We start from the raw sequence: 20647 nt of genomic DNA, 5'->3' as shown, positions 1-20647 counted from the left end.
ACAGTTCCTTTAATGCAGGTGATTATTAAACATTTTATTTCGATTTTTTTTTACCCGAGTGGACCTTTTGGGTAATTTTTTAGCACAGGACTACAAATACAAACACGAGTGGCAATGTTCTGAATGCGAGAAACAGAAACCATTTCAAAATCAGGTTTTCAAGTTGCCTGTTTACCTGAACTAAAAGTTAGAGAAAATGTTTGAGTACGAGATGGTTTTTGCGTAATTCCCCATAATTCTACAGTAATTTCATGTGATTACATTACAGCAAATTATGTGAGTTTGGACAGACCTAATTCTGAATCTGTCTTACAATGGTGGCATAGCCAGTTGTGATAAGATTAAACTTCAGAGCACCATTAGCAAACACTTCATGGTACACAGGTTTCTTGCGGCAGGAGTTAACATTTGTTGTAAATGGACTTGCTGCATACCCCTTTGAACTATTGTACTTTTGGGGGGAGTTTTATCATTTATATCAAACCCTATGCACTACTTACACATATAAAGCTGCCATCTTATCAAAACCGGTGGTCCCTCGATCCGTCCTAGTTTGTTTGCAGGACAGATCGAGGGACCACAAGTTTAATGTACAAAAGAGACAAAATTGATGATGCTCTGATACGAATAAGAGTGGAAGGAGTCTTATGAAGGAACAAGATTTCCTAAAGGCAAAATATATCCCGGCATTAAAACCAATAGCAAAGGCTAGGAGACGGTACCTATTTAAACAAGAAACCTGAACACAAAGGATAGATTGATGGAGTCCTAAAGCTAGTAGTGACGTCATTCTAAAACCAAAATCGTCATGCTTATCCATAAGTGTGCAACAAAATCCATTGGATTATTTTAATTAGTAACAACCTTCGAGGATCATGACATTTTGTGTTAGAGAGGGATTTATCGTTCATCCACCAAAAAATTCCTAAGGAACGGGAGTTTTTAATTTTCAGTCTTGATAAAGAAGGTGGAATAAGATAAAGCCTTTGAAATGTGTCGACACACCTTTTTTGTTGCCATAAACCCAGCTGTATGGACATCGCCCTAGATGTTGATGGTTTACAAGATATCAGGGCGTGTGCATATGATTATTATCCTGGGGTGTGGCCACCAAAGACAAAGATAACTGTCTGGTTTATCTCTTGTGATTTTTGGTTTATTCATTTTAATTTTGACTCATGTGATTAATTGTGTTTTATAATTTGTTTGTGATTATTTTTTAATGCAAACGTTTTTAGCCAGTTTTTTCCAGTTTTTTTTTAAACTAACTATAATAAATGAACTTAGTAAATTGTAAACACTATTGACCTCGTATGAATATTTGTGCCAATATACTGTAGCCACCAGGTTGGCGGTGACCTTTATGAATGATTGTGGTCTGTATGAAGTTGGGTTGGTTATGTGTGATCAGATGTGTATATAAGATTTCAAACAAATCCCAGAGGACATTCTTTGTCAGTTTCAGTTTTACCCTAGTCCTTTGGGCAATCAAGGGTTCCTCTCTTTTGTTGAAAAAATCCTAATAAAATAGCAAGAACACCAAGCTTGATATTAAGGACATGTATTGCATGTAGAGTAAAATGTTATTATGGGTCCCTTAGGGATTGAGGGACTGCCTGGCCCATGTTGGCTGGTTATACTCCACAAATAGGATGCAGCAAATCTGAACATTCCAGAAATGAGACGATTATTAAACCAATTAGTGGCTGTTTATAGACGACTTTGACAGTATTTGTTACGAACCATAGGAATTGTAACTTAGGTACCCTGTACTGCACAATGAATGCATCATTTAGTGCAGGCAACTAGTCTACAGACTAATTATGCGGTTATGAGCAAAGTTCCCTTCCCTGATGGGATTACATTTGGATTGCTCACAAAACCAAACAATTTTAAGTGGTCTATCCTCACACATAAACGCAGGTCAAACGTGTGTTACATTTGATATAGTATCACCAGAAGTCGAATGTATGACATAGGGTTTGATTCCTGCAAGTATTTGCACTATTTGGCATGATACACCCTTAACAGTCATGCTCCTGTGGTGAATAATCAAACATAGAACAAGCATGGAGATGTCTTAAAGTCTTAAGCTTTGCTTTGAGAGTTCAGGTTTAGCAGCATTTAGGTGCTAAGTCCATTCAAGTTACTAAAAGGCCTGGCAGCCTGTAACAGTCTCTCGACTCTTCTGCAAGCTCTGGTCTCCTGCTACTGAGAGCCTGTGACTGCTGAGGTGATGACCTCCTCAATCCTTGGACAGTCAACATTGATGTTGGATGTCTGTGCTCGGCTTCAACGGTGATAGCTAAATGTTCCTTCCTGCTTTCTTGGCACATTATGAACCAGGGCACCGGAACTAGATCTCCCATTTGCCCCCCTCCTTGTCACACGAGAGACACCGACCTTGGACTGCACATGGGAGGCAGCCTGCACTGTATGTTGGCCCTCCTCCTGATAAAAGGGAGGTATCTAACTTTGGCACCCGCACATGAACATCCTGCACTTCACAGCGGTCCCCTAACTGCTTACAAGGGAGGCATGGACTCTGGCTCATGCACAGGAGACAGTCAGAGTTTCAATGCGGTCCCCTCCCCGGCAACATGGGGGACCACCGATTTTGCAGTAATATTGTGACACCCTGCACTCCTGCACACTTTGCTGACCAGGACCCAATCGCCAGGGGACCCTCCCCCTACCCCCCCAAGACTCGCTCCCTCCAGGGAGCACCCACACCAACACCCAAGGAACGCCCATTTCACGCAAAGTGCTGCGTGTAAGGGTCAATGTTCCCTCTAATTTATTTCCTCTGTGTGCGGCAGTGTAAGGTCTCTGTGCGCTGCAGCCAAGGTTATGTGCACCAGGAACCAGACCACGCACGTGGGTGCAGCATCTAAAGAAAGGGGCGTGGCCATCTTATTTTTTAATATCAGTAACCTTCTGAGCATCTGACAGAAAGGTAGACCCTTTAGAATATCAAGTATATCTTCAATTCTGAACCATAAATCCAACACCATGCAGCCGTTCATATATCATGTTTCGATTTTCAGCAGAGGCTGCAAATGTTTTGTATATAAAGCTTATCCATCCTTATTATATGTTATTATCAGACTGTACATGGTAGACATTCATAAAAGCCAGGCATTCCAATCTAATGGGGAAGACCGACGATCAACAGCGCACCATAGGGGACTTTTTGAAAGGTGGAAAGGAATTGCCTAGACCACTTCAGCCACTTTGCAAACACCGCGTCAAACTACAGTGTCTCTAGTAATCACTGAAATTATTAAAAGTCATACATAGCAGTCTGAAACCATAGCAGCTGTGCAAGTCGTGCTTTTGGACTTGATGCATGTTTTTAGGTCTTGCCTAGCATTGCAGCGCAAAGCGGTGCTCGCTTTGCAAGGCATGCTCTATCAGGGTATTTTTTAGAAGTGGTGTGGAAGCCCCGCCCATATTTTTCATTGGCCGGCGTCATCGTCCATGGTAAATACTGGCTTCCGATTGATAATGAGGCTTCTTAGTCCCTCCTTGTTACCGTCCTGTCTCCTTTTGGGACCGTCCATCAGGACTAGATCGTTTACTTGTGACGTTATACTGTCTTCTTCAATTAGTCTGTAAGCACTTTTTTTTATTCGCGCAATGGCGACAGCTTGTTTAGGTCACACCTGAGCCAGCGCTTCTCTTTTTAGTCTACTGTTCCCGCCCCCCTACCATTGTCCGTGTTCCTTTTTTTCCCACCCCCTCCCACTGTCCCTTGTCTCGCAGCTCGTGGGCCATGGACGTGATTTTGGTGACCGCTGGTCACAGCTCTCCCTGCTCTGATTGCTCCTGCAACACTGTGGTGTCATGCTCCTGCGCCTCCAGATGCACTCACCCAGCCCCTCCTGCGCACCCCCACCAGCTCACCTTGCCCTGACAAGGCCGCCATGTCCTGCCCCGGTGGGCTCCTGGCCCCTCGCCTGCCCTACTCAGGTATCCCGACCTCTGCAGCTCACATCTGTGCAGATCTCACAGCACACGCGGCTACATGGCTCTGGGGCGCTTCCCTCGGCTGCCTCCAGTGGGAGGGAGGCCTCTGCCCGGCTGGTGTCCTCTTCTTGTGTTTATCCTGGGCGCCCAGCTTTGCTTAAGCACGGCACCCGCATTTGTAGGTATAACATACTTCAGCGCTATAGCTCCGCCCGTAGGGTGTTCTCCACAAATGACTGCTAAAGCTGTACCTTTTTTTGTTTCTGTTCCTCCTTATGTTTTTGTGCCACCTTATTATTAGTGCAATGCAATAGGTCTCGCATTTGCGAAAGTTTCAGCTGTTGGCATTGTAAATGACAACGCCTTTTATTTACGTGTTGGTTATTAAAACATAAATAAAAGGCATTGCCATTTACAATGCCAATAGCTTAAACTCTCGCCGATGCGAGACCTATTGCATTGCAAATGCTTGTTTCCTTACTGTTTTTGCAAGCAGCATGGCTGCCAGTAGGAAGACTGTACTAAAGCTGTTGTTTATGTATTTTGATGTGGGCTCTGGTTGACCATTCCGATTGCCTTTTTTAAATTGTGACCTCGAAATACACTTTTTAGAATATTTTTAGACTGTGAATAGATAAATGTTTTACTTTTTGTATACTTTGATGATTTGGAACAAATAACCGAAGAAAGTTATTTGATGATGATGAATGAACACAATACAGAGGACAAAAAGAAATCCCCAAGTAATCACTATGTAAGTAAACCTAGATTTTTTTATACCTATCTCCACTACCCACGTAGTATACATATCTTCAAGGTGCGCAGATGTGGAGTTAGGAATAGTAGTACATTTAAACCTCCCTATATGCACTTACCTTCCGATATTCTGTCCTCGATATTCTTGTACCAGGATATTTTGGAGGTCAATATTCAGTAGTGCAATCAGTGATAAGAGGTTCCAGATCTTGTGTGCAGTCATTGGTGTAGATAGACCTTTTGGTGCTCCTGTGGGTCAAGGCGTTTGCTGCCCTGCGACAGCCGCAGGTGAGAGGGGCAGCACGGTCCCTGTGTCTGTTGCCCCGCGATGGTGCAGGTAAGAGGGGGAGCACCGCCGCCCCCAAAACGCCAATCGCCCTCCTCTTGCTATGCCACTGTGTGAAATGGCCATTTGATTTACATATTGAGTTTATTGACTATGTTGATGTTAACCACAAGTGATACTTGGGCACGAGACATAATGCACACATACATACACGTTTGTGTGTGCACACAATTCTCACACTTACGTAGGGGAGTTACTACCTTGCTCACTCAAGGTAATGGCCGGGGCTAGTTAAAGCACACAGATTTACCGACCGACTAAATACTTTACACTAAGTCATCCGCCTAAAGGACAAATCACTAAAAAACCTAGCCATCAAATTTCAATCAAAAAGAAACTCGTGCCAGTCATACAACTCGGGCTTCATTTCATTAACTCGTTGCCCCAGACCAAGATTAATAAAATATATTTCATCTAACGGATGGTTAATTTTCTGGCATGTTTGTAAAAGTGCCTACTGGTGACAATTATCCACTCATGCCTATGTGTTTGGGTGGCATTTGTTAACGATATTTAAGTTAAAAAAAGGCAATGTAAACATAGGAAAGGTACAAACAAACAATTCTATTCCTAACAGACATTCATGTCATATAGGCTTTTAACCCGGGCCTTTTTTTGTTCGAGCCGATAGCAAAAAGCAAAATACATAGCTAGTGAGGTAAAAACACGAACAAAATTAAACCTAAGGCCATATCAAAATATTAATGTACAACCTGCTCAAATCAAATGAGGACCTTAAAGAGTCGGACTTTATTAATTGAATAGTTTCCATCAGCCCAAAACAAGTTACAAAACACCACAGCCTGGCACCATAGCAAGAGATAGACGCTACCATCAATGCACTGTATAGGCTGCTCTCTAGTGGTAACATAGCCACTATGCAGTTTGTTTGCTGTGTTCTCCGAATGAAAATAAATGGTTAACAATTGTAACCATTGGGCAGTAAGAGATCTTAACTCCACCTTCTGTTGTTTGCTTTGCTGATGTTCTTTGTTGTTGTGCACGTTCTAGTTTGTTCCTGTCTGATGTGTTGTCTGGATAGTCAAACTCACAGACTTCTGGAGAGTGTTCAAAGACTGAAAACAGTGCCACGCAAATAAATCTACATAGGTGTCTCAAAACATTATTTGTGAGAATGTAACGTGTCCAATACAATTGAATTGTTGCTGTTCGCATAGATTAATTAAAAATCACTCACTAACTTTCTCTATGAAAACATAGAACCGAGAACTTCCCCTCATCTTGTAAAGAGAACTGTTAAAGAGCATCTTTTCTTTTCTTTTTTCTTTCAGGACTTCTTGGGGCACGGCTAAGGGCTGAATGAAGGCCTTTGTGAAAGTATTTCTGTTAATTGCAGTACCATCATGCGTTGCAATTAACAGGAATATTTTCACAAAAGCTCACAATCAGCCCGCAGCCGCGCTCCACTAACAAAAAACATGCATCAAGTCCAAAAGCACGAGGTGTAAAGCACACGTTGTGGTTTTGGACTTGCTACATTTCATTTTTACTGGAGTGTGGCTGCCGGCTGATTGTGGGCCTTTAGATAGTATTCCTGTTAATCGCAGCACTGTCATACGCTGCAATTAACAGAAATATTTTCACAATGGCCCACAATCAGCCCCCAGCCGAGCCCCATTAGGAAATGAAATGCAGCAAGTTCACGAGCTTCTTACTGCTAAATGCATGCACAGGCTGCCATAAAAAAGCAAACATACTTCCTGCCACTCCTGGTGATGTGAACACTTCAAGGGTTCTGCTGTGTGCGCGCTTTAAATAAGACACTGAGCGCTCTGAGTGAGAGATGTGCGCGCCCGCACAGGCGCGCAGGTTCCTGGGAACACTGGTAAGGGGCCATATTTACAAGGACAGGAAAAGCCATGCCGGGTGGCTTTTCCAGTCCTTGTAAATATGAGGCAGGGAAATGCGCTGCCAGTGCGACACAAAAAGTTACGTACTGGCAGCGCAAGGGGCTTGTAAATCGGCCCCTTTGTTTTTACTGATTAGAACAGTCTGCCCTCTAGGGGCAGCTTGTTCTAATAGCCTTAGAGCCCTCCATAATGGGCTCTACCGGCCATTAAAGGCCGGCTCCCTTGTTAAGCGCCCTTGCCTTCAGCTCAGGCCTTTAATGCTGGAAGAGGCCTTTAAAGGGCGGTAGAGCCTGCTACGTCAAGTCCAAGGCAATATTAAATACAACTGATTTCACAATCATAGCGCAAGCACTTTGCAGGCAAAATCTAAAAAAAATGCAGAAATGTGAGGGTCCTGATGCATTCCCAAGTGTTTGGAGGGGCGGCTAGTTCTTAACTTCTACCCCTGCCTTGCCCACTGGAAAGGTAGACTGAAAGTATAAAAGGCCTCTCGTAGCTCCTCGAGCTGTTTTTTCACTTGGGTCTACGGCTGCAGGAAGTAGCTATAGTCTTCTAGTAACACACAGGGAGAAATTAGAAAGTACCAGCATAATCCGACCTGAAATTACATATTTCCCTGGTAATTCCTAATCTTTAAGGAGAACCTTACTGTCTCACTTGTAATTCTCATTAACATTGCACCCTGGAGTTACTGATACAGGCAGAATCAATAACTCTGTGGGGTCGAGTTACCGGGCAATGGTGGCTTAGGCGATATGTATCAACATTCCGTTTTGCGATTCCTAAATAGCGATTTTTAAGGAATCGCTATTTAGAAATCGCAAAACGGTATGTATGTAGAAATCAGCTTCTTTTTAGCGATTTCTTAGAATTCCTTAATTGCGATTAGCAAATTGCTAATCGCAATTAAGGAATAATTTCCCATTCATTTCTATGGGCCAGGAGGCCCATAGGAATGAAGGGGAAATGTGCGATTAGCAATTAGCTAATCACAAATTGAGAATATTTTCAAGGGTGCAGGGGTGTCCAAAGGACACCCTGCTGCACCCCTGAAAATGACATGTGTGCGCATATGGCGCACATACATGCCCTAAGGGCATGTATGAGCGTCACATGGCAACTTTTGTTCTTAAAAAAAAATGCTTTTTTACAGGAATTCGCAACTTACCACCAACTTGAAGTTGGTGGTAATTTGCGATTCCTTAGGGACCATTAGCAATATTTTTTTGTATCATACATTGCATTTAAGGAATCGCAAACATTGCGATTCCTTAAATGCAATCGCAAAATAAGGAATCGCAAATTGTGCGATTCCTTATTTTGAACCACATTTGCTTAATACATACCATATTGAGAATTCGCATTCGCAAAGGCCGAAATTCTGTGAATTTCGGCCTTTGCGAATGCGAATTTGCTTGATACATATCGCCCTTAGTAATTAGGATCAAAGGACTTTTCCACTGGCACCACCAACATCCTATTGCTTTCTCTGTCAAATGAAAGACACGCACATCAATTGTAAATCTATCAAACCTTGGCAGTTTCTCAGCATCCAAGGTGTTACTTACCGAGTTACAATGTTTTTTAGATGATCTGGATCAATCTTTGTGGCATGCCCTAAATTCACACACAGTGCCAGGATGCAAATGCCTGAAAGGAGGCCCATGTTTCATTCAGCTAGAGATGCTGTGAATAAATACATACAATAATGGTCTTTAGTACGTGTGTTTATACATGTAACACTATATTATAATGCAGGAAATATTGAAACACATCAGCTTTACGCATTATGCATTCTGGCAAGAAACTAATAAAGAGGACTCTCAATTTCAGATTTAAATTGATCTGAAATCATAACTTTTACGGCTTAAGTCTGAATCTACATCCAAAACGTAATTTCAATTTCAAATTTCTCTCTATGACAGAGGCAATAAGAGCTTTGGCCCGAGGCATAACATCAGCTCACTTTGACCCTTCAAAAACAGTGAAAATAAGAATGTAATTCTGAAAGTTACTCTAAACGTTTACACTTTAAAGCAGGTTAATAAAAAATAAAAGCCTATTAAAATAAACAAGATCCTCAATGAGCTAAAAGCCAGATATGGACCCTGCACAAACCCACTTGTAGACTGGATTCTTAGGCCCATATGTACGAAATTTCCATTTTGCGATTCCCAAATAGCGAAACCATACAAATCGCTATTTGGGAATCACAGAACAGAATATATGCAATGTGTGATTTCCTAATAGCGATTCATATGGAGTTCCAATTGCTACTAGGAAACCGCAAATTTATAAATCGCTAAATTGCAATTTCCTTATAGGAAATCCCACAATACAAACCTATGGGCCTAAATTTGTTACAGACTACTCTGAATACCCAAGAACATGACATATCATCAGGCTCAGATTCGGAAACCAAATTAGGCTTGCGCACCAGTACAAAAATGGCCCCATTACCAAACCACATGGCAAAAAAAGTTGCCACATTTGCAAATAAGGTTAGTCTAGCACTTGTAATGACACACTGTAAGGGTATCATGCAAGGCATGGGAGATAGCACTCATTTGTGTATGCTTCAGGCAATACTTGTTGTAATATCATGGAACCCACAGTAAAAACAAGCACTGCCAATGCCAATAGGTCTGGCTTTACAATCATGTTGTGTGGCCGTGCAAAGCATTACCAATAAACTCCATGGGAACAAGTAAGTATTATTGTGGAAGCAAAGAACTGTAGAATAATATTGGTGTACTGTACTTTAGAAGGTCAGGTGACAGGTGCAGGAGGCACATCAAAGTTAATTCCGCCTCCGCACATCTGTGCCTGGACTGCTCACAGCACCAGGAACACTGTCCGTCCGACGACCCACAAGTACTTCACCGCCAAACTCTAAGCCCTGAACCCCAGACACCGCAACAACTGCTGTCTCATCCTCGCTCAACTGCAGGGCCATTCCCCTTTCTCTTCACCTGCAACTCAGGACATCTTTGCAGGAGCAGGTTCGCTCGTGCCATCGCGTCGAGCAGTAATTTCATTCTCCACATCCAGGAGTAAAGGCATTCAGCCTGATTCATGTAGCTAAAAGCGCTCGCAAAAGGGCCAGATTCTCAGAATCTGGCCCTTTGCGAGTGCGATTTTTGCATTTGGTATTCATCATCCCAAATGCAAAAATCGCTATTTAAGAATTCGCATATTTGCGAGGAATGGCATTTTAGGAATCTCTAATAGAGATTCCTCAAATGCTATTCATGACACAATAAAAAATTGCGATTTAGCACTTTTGGGCCGCTATTTACCGAGAGGTCAGACCTCTCGGTAAATAGCAAAAACTCAGAAAAATGCTTTTAAAAGCATTTTTCTAAGTTGCATGTTGCACACACACATGTCCTTTGGACATGTGTGTGCGCAACACCTGTTCAATTCTGCATTTTAGGGGTGCTACAGGGTGTCCTTTGGACACCCCTGGCACCCTTAAAATCGCTATCTGATTTGCGAGTAGCAAATTGCTACTCGCAAATGAGGGATACTCCCCATTCATTCCTATGGGCCTTTTGGCCCATAGGAATGAATGGGGAGTTATTCCTTTTTTTGCGAGTAGCAAATTGCTACTCGCAAATAGAGAACATGTAGGAATCGCTATTGATTTAGCAATTCCTACATGAATGCCGTTTTGCGTGTCCTCAATAGCGAGTCGCTATGATTCGCTATTAGGGCCACGCAAAACGGCCCGTACATGAATCAGGCTGATTGTTCCTTACAAACGGAAACCGATGAGGAGATTCTTTCCGCGGTTCCGCTCTGACCCAACACGTACTTCCCAGTGTATCCCTACCTACAGGCTCTCTCCTCCACAGAGAACTGTCAGACAGCACGGGCAACAACTTGCCGGCTAAATGGATTTTTAATTTCTTCAATCGCAGCTGCTCAGCGGATTAATTTGGATCCGTAGGCACGCCAGAGGACAATTTCCCGGTCCTGGCACGCCATTATTGCAGGCTTGCAATTTATCTTTAAGGCATATACATTTCAGTCCTGATGATCCCATTATTTGTTGTTTAGGGATCGAAACGCCGTCGGCCAGTTAAATAGTTACACACATGTTTTCCAATGTGTTTCACCCTTGAGCTAACTATGTATGGATAGCTTTGATATGCTTTATTTCTAACTATTAGCATCCATTTTTTGTTTCTGCCTGAATATTTCCGTTTGTTTAAATGTTTATTTCTATTTTCTGTCTCTCATGTTTTGGATACAGGAGTGTATCCCACTGCACTCTTTGCTCTTAAAATTCCTTTATACCACTATACTAAATAAATATCGTGTCCGGCTGGACACTTTTAGCTCTATAGCTCACATTGTTGACTATACTTTACTGAATTGCTGTTACTAAATGTGTTAAGGGCCATTGTTATGTTCGTAACTTGCTACTCTAGGTCCTTAACTACCTAGAGGGTTCCATTGTCTAACTACCAATGTTTTGTAAGACAGCTTCTCAGGTCTAGCAAGGTGTTGATGTATGTGGAAATAAATGGGATAACATTATCGTCTGAGTTAGCATCCCTCATCTTAGGAGCGAGTAGTACACACTTACAGGTCAAATTAGTAGCTTGCAGCCTGATTCATCAAGCTGATTTGCACTCGCAAAGGGCCAGATTCTGAGAATCTGGCCCTTTGCGAGTGCGATTTTTGCATTTGGGATTCATCATCCCAAATGCAAAAATCGCTATTACCGAAATCGCATATTTGCGAGGAATTGGATTTAAGGAATCTCTAATAGAGATTCCTTAAATGCAATTCATCAACCAATTAGAAATTGCGAAATCGCAATATTTGGTCGCAATTTACCACCAAGTCTGACTTGGTGGTAAATTGCGAAAATAGTGTAAAAAGCACTTTAGTGCATTTTTTTCTTTTGCATGTTACACACACACATGTCCTTTGGGCATGTGTGTGCGCAACACCTGTTCAAATGTGCATTTAAGGGGTGCTACAGGGTGTCCTTTGGACACCCCTGGCACCCTTTAAATCGCTATCTTATTTGCGAGTAGCAAATTGCTAATCGCAAATAAGGAATACTCCCCATTCATTCCTATGGGCCTTTTGGCCCATAGGAATGAATGGGGAGTTATTCCTTATTTGCGATTAGCAATTTGCTACTCGCAAATAAGGAATGTGTAGGAATCGCTATTTATTTAGCAATTCCTACATGAATACCGTTTTGCGAGTCCTTAATAGCGATTCGCTATGAATCGCTATTAGGGGCTCGCAAAACGGGTGAATGATGAATCAGGCTGTTAGATGCAAGCTTTCTTAATGACCATCTCTGTGTAACCACAATCTTTAATTTGAGAGGAGGATTATGCTACTATAGCAAATATGTGACGGTGAGCTAAAGATTCAGAGAGGACAACCTCCTTCTCTGATCTCTCCAGAATACCAGTGTTCTCCAGGACAATTGTAAAATCATAGCACTTCGCAAATATGCTTCATTCACATGACAGCTACTGAAAGGATTTCTCTTTAATATCAGTGCACTCAATAAGAATGAAATGATCACAATAATTCCAACAAGGGAATCATTTATTACATCTAAATGCACTTTGGGAAATGTATTTTTTTATTGAGTCACGTGACTGAATGGTTTTAAAGCATGCACAAGCGCACTTTACAGTTAAATTGTTTTCACCTGTGATCAAGACTGTATTGGATGCCGAAACGCGTAACAACATGAAATCATAGTGTGTTGCTCTTCTTTGGAATAAATACCACGATTCTGGAATTGGGCTTCAGCTGTTTTGCTGTGTTTATGCCTGATGAGTTGCTCTGTGCCCATTATACTGAGGCAGACCTTCAGGGTCGGGCCACCATTGACTCAAAGGTTTGTTATGGATTGAATTCAGGAGCATGACCCACTTGCCCTCACATGCCTAGAGGACTGTGGAAAAGTAAATTTTGCCATGTTCTGTGTCCCTACGCCCCATCCATCATATGTTATGTATGCATGACCAATATGCATATGTTATTCCCCATGTTCGATTAATGACGCAATTACAGTTGTGTCCACCTCTGGTATGTTAGTTTCCAGTCCTCGTGAATACTACGAATATCAGGCCTATGTAAAGTAATGTTGCCACGTTTCTCAGTGTGCACGTTATTCCATTATAAAGTCCCCGTTTCTAGGCCTCAAAAGGGCCCGGACCCTGGATTCAGCTCCTGTCTCCTGAAAGCCTCGCTAAGGAGCGATACAGCCCCCACCTGTATCCTCGACCCTTCACTTACTTCCTGCCTTGCAGTGCCCGGTGCAGCCCGGCCCTGCCTCTGAGTCTGCCAAAAGTATGTTATAGTTCCAGCTATCAGTTCAGTCCTCCTCCTCTGCATTCCTAAGCTACTGAACTGCATCAATAGTTTCCGTCATTGTCTAGCCTACTCGGCTCCACGTTAGAGAAATACTGTATTTAATGGTCATTTAGTATTCTCCATCACGCACTACATGTAGAATAAAGCATGGTCCAGTCTTAGAGTCAGGTTAGCCTCTCCCCTCATGACTTCTAGTTTATATCAACATGTTCCCTAAACATTAGATACCAGATAGGGTTTAGGTACATGTCGCTCCGACCCTCCAGACTCTAGTCTCTGCTCCTAGCACAGAGTTCGTAGCCCCCAGCTTCTCCTAGTAACACGTCATTGCTAGTTTTCGCGCACCATTAGGTTAGAGGTCCCGGCTCCTTAGGTAGCCCCCTCCTATGTGTCCGCCCATTCATGACATATTCTGTTACGTTTTACATCACATGTCTAAGTACACTCCCAGTTACACCTCTTTTTACTGTTATCTCTCGCGACTGTTACGCGTCACGCCTTCTGCTCCACCCACTGTTACGCCTATTGCAATGTAATGCTATGTGTTTGCGCTATGTATATAAATCAATGTTATGTTATTAAATGTTAGCGCGCTCATCCCAGACCCAGCCCCGGCAGCTGCTGGGCCTCTTTTCCCCTGCCGGGCCTTATTGTCCTATTCCCATGCAGGTTGTCCTGATCCTGTCCTTATGCTGTAATAAACCTGCAGAAAACTCCTACTACCTCGAATCTTGACTCTTATTTATTGAGCTATCTGTTATTCATCCATTCATCCAAAAATAGGGTATTATTTATTTATTTACCACATAATGGCGCCCGAATAGGGACTTGCCCTTTCCCCACGCGTCGGTGAAGCCACGCCGACCCCCTGACCCTCTGCAGTCGTGACGGAACCATACCGTGTACTGGCAGATATTTCTGCTTCAAGTATCCCTCAGGCCCACGGAGGAGACGGAGGAGGCGGTCCAGCATCCGAACGAGACGGTGGAGGAACGCGGCGAGTCCCGACCAGAGCCCAAGCCGAGAGTCCAAGGTCCGAGGTATCCGGAGGCCCACCCGTAACTGAAGTCCGAAGTCCGAAGTTCGTCGTCATAGTCCAGTCCCGTCCGAGGCCTTCCGTTCCGTGCTGCCCGGTGAGTACCATTGCTGGGGTAGTGTCTAGACAGGGTCAGTCTAAATTGACTCCTGGTCCGTGGGTTGGTGGTACCCAAGCCCACAAACGAAGTGTTCACCTAGGTGGATACGGGTCTTGATGTGTTCCTTTATGGGACCGGTATGTTCCGTACTGTTATAGCAGTGCATCCAGTAACTCTAGTCTGTTCCGTTCTCGAGAATTCTGTTCTGTTTCTGTTTTCAGTATTTTCAGGTAGTATTCTGTTCAAACTGTTATTTATAATGTTGTCTAATGTATTTCCAATGTCGTGGTATGCCTGAATTGTTTTCCCAATTGTTATTGTTTTTCGTGTAGTGTATTGTGTTCCGATTCAAGTTTAGAATGCCGCTCTTTTCCAAGTTACGTCAGTTAAAAACTAGAAAGGGTCTGCTGGAAGCAGCAGTTCCTGTTCCGCCTAGGGACAGTCCAGGTCACTTTATGTATCAGAAACATGGCATAAGCGCCATATTGTATCTAGATTTATGGGTAGAATATACCAAACAGTTAGAGGAAAAGTATAGATGGCCCGTATCGGGTACATGGGATGCCGAATGTATCATGCGAGTAGAAGAAGCATTATGGAAAAAGAAAGCCAGACAGTCACAGAAAGATGCCATCGAGTTATGGCGTAAGGAAGCTCATAAAAGAACGGAAAAGGAAGTCAGAAAGTCAGAGTTAAGTAGAGAATCCCAAGAACGAGCCCAAGAAAGAGAATTAATCGAGATAGGTGAACAAGTCAAAGCCGAACAGTCAGATAGACAGAGGCATGCCCTTATTAAGGGTATGTATCCTCTTCTTGCCGAAGGCTTGCCAAAAGCGACCCCAGAGGCACCCAGTAGTTTCCCGCCACCATTAGTTCCGACCAAGCTACGTCACAAACCGACCGCAGCTGATATTTTTATTTCGTCCTATTTGGATGATACAGTTCCAGAATATGCCAATTCAGTTCGCGCTCCACCTGTCCCTGTAAATCAGGCACTTCCCGCTTCTCCAGACACCGGAGTACCTGTTACGGTACCCCCGGGTCAGCCTGCCATACAAGTTCAGCCCACGTTACAATTACCGACCCTGCAAGCACGAAGAATGTCAGTCGACGACTCTAGTCTAGGGGCCGCAGGAGGAGGTCCTCCTCAAACCCCACCGCCACACAAGCGTTTATCAGCACTCGAATTACATGCTCAAGCATCACAGCGTACTCCTAAAAGTAATAAGTCTGTTACAGAAATCAGACAAGCCCTTGCCGAATGTGTCTATGACGCAGTTCCAGGCGAATATAATATGGTTTTATATTCCGTACGCGTAAGAAGGGTGACCGAGTATCTAGTCACCTTACCGAATATGAAAGAAGATCTAGACAGAATATATCGTTTCATCCGTACAGGGGATGATCCAGAAAGTATTGGCGAGATTATGTCTCAAAGGAAAGCCGAGATTCAGCTCATGATATTAAAGTTCCTGATCAATTGTCTAATAAGAGAACAAGATTACCCGTCTAAAGATCCCGCCGAAATGAGAATCCTAACAAGGTGGAGTGATAATATAGCCGAGGGTAAGCACAAGACCATTAGTGCCATGGAAAGTATGTACAAGAAAATTCGTAAAGAAATAGTAAGGTTACACGAACAGCGTAAAGCAGCACAAGTAAGCGAGAAAGAAAGTATCTCTGATCCTGAAGAGGAAGAGAACGAGAATCCCGCCAGAATAGCGTATGTAGGAAGATCCAGATTTCCAGATCGCCATTTACGCCTAGAACCTAAGTCTATTTTTCATCATCCAGCACCAGAACAAGGTTCTCTAGAACAAGTATTTCAAGCTACCGATCACATTCTGAAATCACGAGTCGGTTATAGCGAATTAAGTACCATGCACGAACAAGAACTAGCCCGATCAGCAGTCCGATGGATTACTGATTCTATCACTTTTCCAGACGAAATAGTGGCACAAATGTTTCTGAAACTGCCCCCAGCCGAGCAACGACTGGTGGGTATGTATATGATCCAGCACCTCATTACCCTGTATGAGGGTCAACACTCTGATCCAGGCCCGTTACACGATATCCTGAACGAGTTACTCCAGTACAAATGGAGAGGTCTAGGTACCGATTTTATTAGTGTTATTCTAGAACAGCGCCACAAATATAGAACGTTCCTGAACCCGCATTTTGTTCATGTCTCACCCCCAGAAAGTAAACCATTTTACATAGACAGACAGAATCCGTTACGAGAAGTCCACCCAGTCCAAGGGGCGGGTGGCGTAATGCAACGAGTGTTTGTATACACTCCGATTTCAAAGATGGAACTTCTGGAAATGAAGAAATTAATTCCCTGTCATGACAAAGATCCAGCAGGGTTCCATAGAGAATTAAAAGACATGCTCCGTATGGGAGAATACACTTACCCAGATATCATTAAAATGTTAAAAGTTCTGCTACCCGCAGGGGTGTATGAAAAGTTAAAGGAAAAAGAATGGGAGGTGGGAGAGAAAAAGATCGATTGGGCAGCTCTAGAAGCTGAAGACAAGGCACGAGTACCAGGTACCGGTCTTGGAGATAAATGTAAAGAATTACCAGAATTATTAATTCAAGTTCTACCCAGATTATTGACAACTAGAAAAGAAGACTGGGATGCAATCTCAGCCTGTAAACAGAAACAAGAAGAGGATATTAGTGATTTTTATTCTAGATTTGAGAAATGTTTCAGTATTAATAGTGGTCTCAAGACAAGTAGTGAGTCATACCCTCATCTTTTCGTTACCAAATTAGTCGAGAATTCAAGTCCACAAATTAAAAACCGAGTTTTGAAAGTCGAAAGCACCTGGCAAGCAAATACTCCGTCCCAGATGCTCCAGATGCTCCAGTATCACCAGAATAGAATCAGAGAAGAGCAAGAACACGAAAGAAAACGTATGAAAGACACGAAAATGAAAGTACTAGTTGCACAATCTATTCCTCAAGACAGTCAGAAGAGGGGTCCGATTCAAGCCAGTCATCCTGCGGCTCCCGTTAAAGGGAACTGCAATTATTGTAAACAGCCAGGTCATTTTATAAACGAGTGTGCAGTTCTGAAACACAACATAGCTACTGGTAAGACTAAAGAAAGACCACGTCCGCCTAGACAAGAACAAGTTTCACAGATTCCTCAGTCACAGAATGCACCACAGACAGTTACAGTACCGCAGCCTATTGCTGCAACACAGTATGTTACATCGCAGATGTACCAGTATGCACAGTCTGAGTATCCAGAGTACCAGTCGTATTCATGAAACAGCCTAGAGAGGGAGGTAGGCTTGCCTCTCATCGAGATACCTGTAGACCAAGAAGGTCCCTATGTTCATAGTCAAGTATTAGGGAAAGACAGAAAGTTTTTGATCGATACAGGGGCAAGTAGGACCACAATTAGTCACGCCGAAGTTCCAGGGGCTCCGCTCTCAGGCTCAAGAAATGTTTCCCTTGGATTTTCAGGAAAACCCATAGTTAATGAGATTTCAAAGCCAGTTACTCTAGAAGTAGGTCCATTGTCCCGTACTACTGATCTGTTACTTACTAAGTCATGTCCAGAAAATCTGTTAGGTATTAAGACACTGAAAGAGTTAGGTGCAGTTATATGCTGTTCCCCAGAGGGAATACGTCTGTTCCTACGTGACTTTAAGGGTCACTATGTATTGCGAGATTTTGATTACAGATTGTCTAATGTTCCACAGCATTTATGGGCGCAAGGTCCAACTGATGTAGGTTACATGCAAATCACACCCTATCGTGTGACTCTCAAACCAGGTGTAGTGTTACCCCGAATAAGACAGTACAGATTGCCACCTGAGGCTGTAGCAGCCTTATCCAAAATTATTGACGAGCTCATGGCTCAGGGAGTAGTTGTAGAAACTGACTCCAATGTATGCAATTCTCCGATCATTCCAGTCATGAAACGTACTGATCCAAATGCACCCCCAGTATATCGATTAGTGGTTGATTTACGAGAGCTTAACAAATGTATTATTCCTCAGTATCCAGTTGTTCCAGACATTTCTTCTCTGTTAACTGCCATTGATTCCGAAGCCACGTTTTTCACTGTCATTGACCTCAAGAATGCATTTTTTAGTGTTCCAATTCATCCAGACAGCCAGTTTCTTTTCGGTTTTTGTTTAAATGGAAGGAGCTATATGTTTACACGCGCTCCTCAAGGTTTCACAGAAAGCCCTAGTATTTACAGTCAAGCACTCAAGAGACAACTAGACAACATTCACATGCCAACTGACACTGCCCTGCTCCAGTATGTCGATGATCTACTGATCACAGCCCGTTCTGAACGTGACTGCGAGCGAGCATCACTTACAGTTCTGTATTTTCTAGCCGAGATGGGGCACAAGGTGTCACCTTCGAAGCTTCAATTCTGTGTCCAGCAAGTGGTATACTTAGGACACTTACTGTCCAAGAGGGGTAGGCAGTTGACACCCGACCGTATCCAGTTAATAGCGAGTCTTCCCCAGCCCAGAACCCAGAAGGAGGTACGTGCCTTTATCGGCCTTACTTCTTATTGTAGACAATGGATTCCCCAGTATGCATTCCTAGCCAAGCCACTGATACAGTTAACGACACAGGAGGCAGCCGTATCGACTGTCCTCCCTTGGACATCTGAACATACACTTAGTTTCAATGAGTTAAAGAAAGCCCTATGCCAAGCTCCAGTTCTAGCTACACCGAACTACAGTAAGCCTTTTATACTTTTCGTTACAGAACGCGAAGGTACAGCATTATCTGTTCTCACACAAGATCAAGCAGGTCAATACAAGCCCTGTGCTTATTTTTCAAGCACATTAGATCCAGTCGCCCAGGCGTTGCCTGCGTGCCTCAAGTCAGTTGCAGCCACAGCACTAGCTATCAGACAAAGTGATTCCATAGTTTTAGGACATTCCCTGACAGTACAAGTTCCACATTCAGTAGAGGTTCTTTTAAACCGAACACAAACTCAGCACTTGACAATTGCACGTTTAACAGGTTATGAATTGACACTGTTCCAGCCACACATAGAAATTAGACGCTGCAACGTCCTGAATCCTGCTACACTGTTACCATCAGTTAGTTCAAATCCAGACACACATGATTGTATGGAAGTAGTTAACATTACGACAAAGCCAAGACAAGACCTGACAGACATTCCGTTACCAGATCCTGACCTGACACTTTATGTGGACGGTTCATGTATGAGAACTAGTACAGGCGAACTAGTCGCCGCGTATGCAGTGACTACTGACACTGAAGTTATTGAAACACACCGTATTGATACTCTGTCCGCTCAAGCAGCAGAGCTAGTCGCTCTGACACAAGCCTGTATACATGCCAAGAACCTGAAAGTTAATGTTTACACAGATTCACGTTACGCATTCGGAGTTGTACACGACTTCGGAGTGCTCTGGCAGGAGAGAGGTTTCATGACTTCTCATGGAACCAAGATTCAGCATGGTCTCCTTATTCAAGCTCTGTTAGATGCCATACATTTACCGACATCTATTGCTATCATGAAATGCAAAGCACATACGAAAGTCACTGACATTATTTCCCAAGGTAATGATCTAGCAGACCGCACAGCCAAGCTTACAGCACAGACTCCAGACATTCCAGTAAACATGACACATACTCCAGATCTGATTACATACATGACAGTTAAGGACCCTACTCAAGATGTCATAGATATTCAGTCACATGCTACTCCCGATGAAATCAAGAAATGGTCTGTACAAGGAGGGGTCCAGACAGATCAAGGATGGTTAACGAAGGGTAGAGCCACATGGTTTCTCCCCGATTCTATGGTTCAAGTTATTATCAATACCGCACATAGTCCAGCACATTTAGGAGAAAAAGCTATGTTAGACAGTATCCAGAACATTTGGTTCAACAAGCATTTACGAGCTGCAGCCAAGCAGAAAGTCCGTACCTGTATGATATGTTGTCAGTTTAATCCAGGTAAAAGTGTCCCGGTGGAACAAGGTGGTTTCCAGCCCCCTGACCACCCTTTTGAGGTCCTCCAGATGGATTATATTCAGATGGAGCGATGTCGAGGTTTCAAGTATGTCCTTGTAGTTGTATGCGCTTTGTCCAGATGGACAGAAGCATATCCAGTCCCAGATTACACAGCCGCGACCACTGCCAAGCAGTTGGTTCGTGAATTCTTCCCTAGATACGGACTCCCTAGAGTCGTA

General features: G+C 43.3%; 1 protein-coding gene across 1 annotated transcript in view; it reads right to left on the bottom strand.

Moving 5' to 3' along the window:
- Positions 1-20647, bottom strand: part of LOC144753850 (uncharacterized) — a 121290-nt gene that overhangs the window by 68645 nt on the left and 31998 nt on the right. The window contains exon 2 of the mRNA XM_078641402.1: positions 8511-8628. Coding sequence (XP_078497528.1) covers positions 8511-8608 — 98 coding nt within the window. The 5' untranslated portion in view covers positions 8609-8628. The remainder of the gene's footprint in view (positions 1-8510; positions 8629-20647) is intronic.

The sequence above is a fragment of the Lissotriton helveticus genome, chromosome 5_1, assembly GCF_964261635.1.
Source record: "Lissotriton helveticus chromosome 5_1, aLisHel1.1, whole genome shotgun sequence".
Lineage (NCBI taxonomy): Eukaryota > Metazoa > Chordata > Amphibia > Caudata > Salamandridae > Lissotriton > Lissotriton helveticus.
Note: the sequence above shows the minus strand (reverse complement) of the source record. Positions and strands in the feature narration are given on the sequence as shown.